The sequence below is a fragment of the Uloborus diversus genome, chromosome 5 (genome assembly GCF_026930045.1).
Source record: "Uloborus diversus isolate 005 chromosome 5, Udiv.v.3.1, whole genome shotgun sequence".
Taxonomy (NCBI): Eukaryota; Metazoa; Arthropoda; class Arachnida; order Araneae; family Uloboridae; genus Uloborus; species Uloborus diversus.
The window spans coordinates 55,069,499-55,078,245 of record NC_072735.1 but is presented as its reverse complement, the minus strand read 5'-3'; the positions used below and the strand labels follow the sequence as shown (position 1 = coordinate 55,078,245).

The window sequence follows — 8,747 nt, the reverse complement described above, 5'->3', positions numbered from 1 at the left end:
CCCCCCTCCTTTTTTTATTCTACTTTTAGTCAGAATTACATTTTTGGTGGTTTTTCTTCCTGTTACTAATTATAGTTTATTAAAAATGTTTCTTTCTGTGAACTTTTTTACGTTCCCCCCCCCCCCCCCTTTTGCGGTAAAACGTAGATACTTGTGAAAGTCCCGAGCATAAACCGAACTTCTCTTCAATACGTTCGAATGTTTTTAAAGAAGTGAGACATGCAGAAATTCTAGCCCAGCGCGATCTCAGGTGTTGCAAAAGAGACTTGCAATTATAGTAAATTTTCAAGGCAAGAAACAGTCGTTAGGAGTCTCTGAAGTGGTGATATCTTCAAGAGAAGTAAAAAACACTTGTTTACCAAGCTGTTGAAAAAGGAATAATATAACTAGGCTTGCCAGACGTCCAGATTTTCAGACAAAATCCCGGTGTCCCGGTCGGTTTGCTTCACGTCCAGGTAAAAGATAAATTTGACTACAGATGATCAAAAAAGTCGAAAAATATCTAACTGTGAGGAATCATTTAAAATAATAACTTTCTTATTTTTGTACCTCAAAGCCAGACCGACGTAAGTTCAAAAATTGCGATTTTCTGTTTTATTATTGCATTGTATGTAGAATCCTAGTCCACATCGAGCCATGCAAACGTAATTCTTTTTTTAAAATTCTCTGTAATTATTTACTAGTGTTAAATGAGCGCACGCCCTATCCTTTGCATGTACCATCAAATATTTTTTCTATCTCCTGTAAAATAGCGATTGTGTGACTTACGTTAGTCTAGCTCCGACCTCTAAGGTAGATTGATTGAAATTTGTAACATTGACCTGCAAAATTAATATCAGATTATTTTTTGAGTATTTTTACAACAAGATTAAAAACAAAAAGAGTTTTCTAAAAAAGTTCTAGCCAATGCAAAGAACATGTAAATAGTGTTCAAATTTGTATTCCTCAATCAAAGTTTTTTTCTTACCAAAGTAACTTTAAAATATTAATATGTAGGACATAAAATATTTTCTTGTGCTATTTATTATTTATTACCCCTGGTTTAGGCTCATAATTAGTAATCATTTATTCATAGCATTAAGAATGAAATACACTCTAAAAACCAACCATGGTTGTGTTTCTCTCTTGTGTGTCGTCATCGTATTTTTGGGTTAGTTTCAAATGGTTGTTCGACATGCTGTTCAATACAAGCTGGGAACTGTGAAGTGCTCGATGATATTCACTGAACTATCCTTGGATCATAACTCGATTCTTATGGCTCTGTTCTAATTTCATGATAATGTTTTAACTATCAAAGGGATTTTTCGACCCCTATAAACACCGAGTTTTGAACTCCCGTTTCGAAAGCTTTCTTTTCGAGATTTTCTATCACTATTGATTTTCTCAACATCTCTTCAACTTGGAAGGATGATCCTGATTTGGAAAATGGAATTGAAATTACATCATTCAACAATTATTGCGAAGGATACTACAGAAAGATGTGTTAAACTAATTCTGGAACACAATAATGCTATTCTCACGATAGATGAAAAGGAGATACAATTTATTTTACATAATGATGCTGTCGTTTGTTTGCGCTATGTTTTAATTTTAAAGAAATTTATCCCTTAATAAAATTTTATTTATCCCATATATGACGAAACAACACAATATTTCAAAATTTTATCATGTCAAGGATTTTTCAATTTCAATGTGTTTGTGTGACCCCTTTTGAGAACAGCACGTTTTTGAAACCTTATACAATAGTTTTGAAAAAAAAAAACTTATTGTCTCATTTTATCTTGGACATTATTAATGAGCAAAAGTTCATCATTATTTTCTAAAATAATACTTTAAATATTCTTTAACGATTATACAGGATTAACATAAAAACATATCGGTTTTAAAACCGGGGTTATGTTTGGGGATCTGGCCGGCCAACGCATAAAGGGAAAATCATCAACTGCTCGGCCAATCCGCTTTTGCCGAATCTCAGTGGCGCAGCAAAGTGGGGGATTTGGGGATAATAATACCCCCAGAGGTCTTTGCTTTAATATTGTCGACAATCCTAATACAGTAGTTGATACACGTGTTACTGTTGGGACCTAAAACACTTTCTGGAAGGAATTTCTGGCTGCGCCAGTATAGAAAGGGCACGTTTAAGTAGTTTCGTACGTTCAAAAAAACTTTCAGAATTTTATCAGTATTTTTATATTCCGTATTACCCCGCATTATCTGGCATGCCGGGAAAAAGCGAGGTTGACGAGCATGCCGGGAAATTCGAATTTTCCGGCATGACGGACAATTCCAGGTTTATTTTGCAACAAAACGAAAGTTAATTTCACCTTTCAGTTCCATTCAGAAAGCAAAAAACTGTAAGGAGAAAAATTCATAACTCCCGAAAGTAACCTTCTTTCAAAAAAAAAAAAAATGTGTATTGTATATAATCTATGCTTGCTTTTTATGGTAGATCATTATTAATAGAGTTAATTATATGCCAATAAAGTGATTAATTCAGAGGCAATCATCATTACTGCGATTTGTTCATAAGTTTTAAAAATAAATTATTTTAGGTTCCTTTTAGGGAAGTAAGTTCGATTTTTATTAGTTGAATAGCTATGGTAATTTCTTTAGCACTGGTTTAGGGGTGTTGACTTACAGCTTAAATGTGCTTACTTAGTTTTAATTAAATTTTTGAAAAATTATTTATTATTAAACAATATTTTTCTTTTGTTAAAATAACAAATGACATTGTTAGCAAATATTTTTACAAAATTAAATTGTTTATTTGTACTACTAAGATATGTAGAGAATTTATAATCATTTTTAAGCGGAATACAATTTTTTTGTAGTATTAATATATATATTTTTTTCTTAACTTCGATTTTTCCGGTATGCCGGAAAGGACCAGGTAAGTGTTTTTGAAAATCTGGTGACCCCCGAATTTTGCGGCATGCCGGATAATGCGGGGTAATACGGTATCATTTATAGTGGTAAGTATAATAATTTATAAAATATAAATTTTTAAATTCGGGATATTCTTTTATGCTAACCCTGTATTAAAAAATATATATTTATAGCAGATCCACTAACCCCATTATAAGGTGTAAGTGGGTTCCTTCTTTCGGGTTAACCCACGGGTAGTGGGTTCGGGTAGTGGGTTCGTTCGTGGGTGGGTATCCTTCTTTTATCAAAATTTAAATGAAGCATACATGAAAAAGGGGTACGGGGGGGATTTTACTTGATAAAGTATGTAAACTTTTTGTATGAATGATTTTTTTGTAAACGCATCCATTTATGATACATGAGATTATTGTCTTTTAACTCTGTATGACGGAAATCTTTAAAACAAGAAACAAAACAATTACATCAGTGAAATTTATTGAAAGTTCATAAGTCCATATTTTATTTTTGCATATAAAAATGTGTTGAATAAACGTAGTGCAGTTGAATAAGATCAATTTTCGTAAATTAGACAAAATTGTATGTTGAAAAAGAAATTTGAGACACAAAATGGCAGCGTCTATTTAAAGTAGACTAAGAGGGAGAATCGTTATCATTTCATCCTCAGTAATAATTTCACCATCGTCTGTATCAAAACAATAAAAAGTGTCGTTATTTCTATTCTTTCTTGGAAATTCAGCTGCATGTTTTAAATTTGTGTCATAAACTTCCATTGTTAGCCCTTCATAATACTTTGTGGTTTTCCTTGATGTAAGTTTCACAAATACATAACCACCAGCTTTAGTAGTTTTTTAGCTGAACGATCAATTCCTACTAGGTCATGATAGTAGTCTCGTATTTCACTTAAAAATATTTAATCAGCGTTGCTTTTGATTTTAAAATCCTAACTATAATGGGGCGGTCCCATTTACCCCATAGTGAGGGGCCCCAATTACCCCTTTGAGCCAAAACTTACGGGCTCTAATTACACTTATTAATAGTATTTTATACAAAAGTTCTTGATGCAGAATGCACTTTAATTTAAACTATACATAAACGTTTAATGATCGTAAAAAAATAATAAGAACTAACCTGGAAACACTTCTTTGAAGAATGTTGCTTGAACTCGTAAAAATATATTTTTCAGTTCCTTTTTTTTTTCGACTGAGTTCTTTGATTTAGAAAACAAATCCACGAAACCCAAATATATGCAGAACCAATCACTTGGATAAAAAATATGACATGATCAGAGTGAGTTCTATTTCTTTTTCTTCATGTTCATACAATTTTCATTTATTGTTCCTTTTCAGTATACTTATTCAGTTCAACACGAAAGTCACTTCTAATTCATTGCTTATCATTAAAATTTAAAGCTCAATAAATAGATATTACTGCATTTCCTTTTGGCTAATATAAATTATGTACCTATTAACTTTTAGTTTGTAAAAAATACCATATTACTGATTAACATTTTTCAATATCGTTTTCAAATTTTAGTGGTGTATGGAAAAGAACAGGAAAGAAAACATCGATAAAACGTAAAAGAAGAAAAAAAAGAAAAGAAAAAACAAGCAAAACACTTCTATCTTTTCTGTTACGTAGCAACTCGTTGAAGTCAGAAGGAGCTCATATCTTCTCCTTATCTGTGATATGCAGAATAAAATTTCCATCCATTGGGCACACATTATTATCGTGTTTGAAATGATTCGTCCTGATCTGACGGCATCCACTTCGGCTGTGCAGCAATTTGCATTTGATTCTAATAAAGGTACGCACACACGCAAGTATATAATTGTAATTTAATTTGTACAAAAAGGGATTATATAAAACGAAACTACTTAGAATGGAATGATGTAATTAGTGTTTAATGTGTTAGTACATGTGACTCACGCGCAACATTGTATCCACAATTCTTCATTCCATCTTCGTGCTTCAGGTAATTGGACTCACGACTTAAAAAGCTATTGTTCGTTTCCTGCAGCAAAAAAAAAAAAAAAACTGAACTTTTTTTTTTTTTTTTAAACTGACCACAAACATTTTCTTTTTTAATAATTTTTTAATTTGCATTACCAGAAACTGCACCTTTTTTTATCTTTTTTTTATTCATTATGCATTTTACAAGCAATAAACAAGACAGAAATGGTGATTTTTTTCTTTTATTATTTTCCCTTTTTTTATTTTAATTTTATTATTTTTATTTTATCATCATTTTTTATTTTCTTTATTTATTTTTCTCATCATATGTATGTAAATATTTTTTTAAAAAACAATTTACATTTTTTCTTATTGAATAAGATTATTTTCTTCTGTATATACCAAAATTGGGTGTTTATCCATGTGGATTGTTTGTTAATTTTCACATACGTCATCCCATAATTTGTAAAATTTAATATTGTTGAATATGAACAACGGGATGGCGTATTTAATTTTTAAAAAAAGTACATATGATTCTCATTAAGGTATATTAGCATGGCATTCTAGTTAATGCTCATTATCAAAGGTACAGTTGTGCATTTTGTCCTTTAGTTATAGTGACAAGGATTATACATGGGAGCAAATTTTAACAGAATTTCTGGCGAGTTAGATGTTTTAGTTGTTTTAGAGTAAAATATGCCTGCTGATTTCAGAACTGCAGATAGTTTTCTTCTATTGTACCATGTCGGGTTTTACTTCTACACTTTATGTGAATGAGACCACTTTTCGCGGGAAAGTGCATATCACCGGAAGTCTCATTGCTCTCCTATTGGCTGATATATATATTTTTTAAACTAAAATGTAATTGAGAATGTTTTATTTTTTAAAATATTATTATTAATGACAAATTTCAATCTTTTTTACTAACTGCGTCGCCCGGCTTTGCACGGTCTACCTCGAAAATAAAAGTTATGTCAAGTGACGCGTGTTGAACAATCAGGCGTGAAAAAAAAAAAAACACGGTAAAATTTTGCGGCAAATAGCGGGAAAATAACCAAAAAGAAAACATTGTAAATCCCCCAATCACAGGAAAATCCTCAAAACAAAAGCCAGAATTTTATTTGTTCACATTCAAGAAAAAAAATTGCAACAGATCTTTCTTTTCAATGATTTTCTTCATGCTACAAATTTTAATAAAAATATTGTAACGGAAAGTTGAGTTGAAGCACTGAATAATGATTTTAATGGAGAAAAGCCTTCGAAAAATAGGGATTTTATGTCAAAATTTATCATAATTAATAGTTTTTAATTAATATCTCCGCAAATTATTGTCAACGTAAAGACGGGAAAATTACGAATCTACGGTTCGGTGGACAGTTCACTGGCGTTTGGGAGAAGTAACTTGGACATAGATACATATGTTAGTACATATATAGGTACATATATACATACAGTGCGACGCAAAAGTTTGGACAACGAGCAAATTCACACAGATTTCGAAATCTATTTATTCAGTTTTCCTAAGACTACTTTAGTCTAAGGTGCTAGGCATACTATATAATATTTATAGCAATGAAAATTTGACTTGTGCATTTTACAAGTTTTAACATTATAACAAAAAATTAACATTGTCTCAAAAGTTTAGACGCAAACGAAATAAAAATTAATTAAAACAGTTTTAAAATCTGCTTGTGCATCCATTCTTCTTTATTAGTTCATAAATACGAGTTTCCATCGAAGAAACTAAATCTTGCATGGTTTAGAGTTCAATTTCGTACCATACTTCCTCAATAGATCTCTTAAGTTCCGACACAGAAGTGTATTGTCTACCATTGCTGTAAACTTTGCGACACATGATGCCCCAAAGATTCTCTATAGGGTTGAGGTCTGGGCTACACGCTGGCCAATTGAGAACTTTTATATTATTTGAATTTAACCAAGATTGTGTGTTTCCTGTAGTGTGAATCGAAGCATTGTCTTGCTGAAATTTCCACTGAGGGCCCCCTATAAGCTCAGAAAATGGTAGGGATTATCCTCTAGTGTCTTAGTGTAATACTGTGATGTTTGGCGACCACTGGTAAAGGTCAAAGACACTTGTCCATTGTAGCAAAACGCTGCCCAAACCATCACAGAGCCACCACCTTGTCGGCGACTAAAAAAAACATCTGGGTTCCTTCCGTAAGTCATGCCAGTACGATGTCCAACCATCTGGACCATCCAGATTCCACTTTTTTTCGTCGCTAAATGTTACTGATATCCATTTCGATCAATATGACATATGATTTCGAGCCCACAACATTCGTTATGATTTATGATGTGACTTTAGATCTGGTTTCTTTTTTATTTTGCAGTGAACCATTGTCCCTGTTTCCAAAATTCGTCTACGAATCATATCGTTTGAAACCGAAAGCCCCAAGGAGCTTTGAACTTCACGAACAGTCATTTGTTGGGTACTTGCTAGTCTTTGGATCTGACGATCATCCCGTTTATTCGTCACACACTGCCTCTCAGATCTGCGTTTTGCTTTATAATTGCAATGACTTGATAAAACTCGATAAATAGATTTCTTTGATCTATTAATAATAGCCGAAATTTCAGGAACAAGCTTACCTTCAGGTTTCAACTGCCAAATCTTAGTTACCTCATCCGCTTTAATCTGCTCAGCTCGCGGCATCTCGATTACCAAGTGTTATCGTTGGCAGACCTTATGTACAAGAGGTCTGTGATGTCATCTCTTTTGAATTTGCATATACGAAAAAAAATTCACAGAAACTCGTAATAGTGTCTAAACTTTTGCAACAAGCAAATTTCTATTTTTATGCAAAACAATATTGTTAAAGCATATCAAACAATTGTATTTTGGTTATAGTATTTCAAAAGAGTTTTTGAATATGTTTGCAGACTTTTGTATTTCTGCTATCGCAATTGTAAATTCTACAGATGAAGAACGTCATTGTCTAAACTTTTGCATCGCTGTGTATATGGTACATACATAGGTATATACGCTCAGTTTTTAGTTATATAAGATTGTCACGGCCAAAAAAGGAATTTTTTGAAAGGAATCTAAAATAATACTGTGTTCATCAAAAGCCCCAAAAACTTCTTTTTCTTCTGTTGTATATGCAACGTATGTAATGCGTGCAATTTACCAGACATCCCAGTTATCACATCCAGAGACTGCAGTTTCGTTAACTCTTCAGCCTGGAATAGTGAATAACCGAGCTGGAGACAAATGTCATCTCATTGACACGGAGAGCACCAACAAATTGGTAGATAAAGTAAATTTATCTACCAGTTTGTTGCCGCTGGTACCTTGCACGTAGTTCTGCCTTAGCCCTGGCCTAGGGGCGGTAACTTTCTGCTAAACGTATGTAATAATTGCTTACCAAATAATCTTTTCTTGTGTCCAATATTTTTTTGAATGTCCAACATTTTGTGAATTGGTAGCTTTGAGCCCTATGTAGCTTAAAAAATTGACGTGATGGACTCAAACAAAGATCATTTTTTTGTTCTCAGTGGACAAAAGTTAGTCGTTAATAACTCACAGTCAGCGAAATCACTGTCCCCCATGGTTATATAAACGAAAAGCTAGTGAGAATGCAATAATGTAATTAGTGTTAAATTTCTTTTAACGTGGTTAACTATCCTCTTACAAATCGAATTTTCTAATGATGTATAACAATAAATTATCTGAATATCCAGCACGGTCATTTGAAAAAAAATATTTCCCACTTGACCCACTAACGTACAATTTAAATTCACTTAGTTTATGCTATTAACCTTTTAATGTAATTTATATCGATACAATTTTTATATTAAAGAGATTTTTCTTTGAACTATGATAATTGTCTTCTTTTTTTAAACTTTTTGAACAGTTGAAGATTTTTTTAAATACCATTTAGTAATTTATT

The 8,747-nt window shown here is 32.3% G+C and overlaps 1 protein-coding gene across 1 annotated transcript in view; it reads left to right on the top strand.

The window, feature by feature from the left end:
• Positions 1-4,623: 4,623 nt before the first annotated feature.
• The window catches only part of LOC129222931 (putative transcription factor p65 homolog), a 46,166-nt gene continuing 42,042 nt past the window's right edge, over positions 4,624-8,747 (top strand). The window contains exon 1 of the mRNA XM_054857492.1: positions 4,624-4,690. Within this exon, the coding sequence (XP_054713467.1) occupies positions 4,624-4,690 (67 nt within the window). The remainder of the gene's footprint in view (positions 4,691-8,747) is intronic.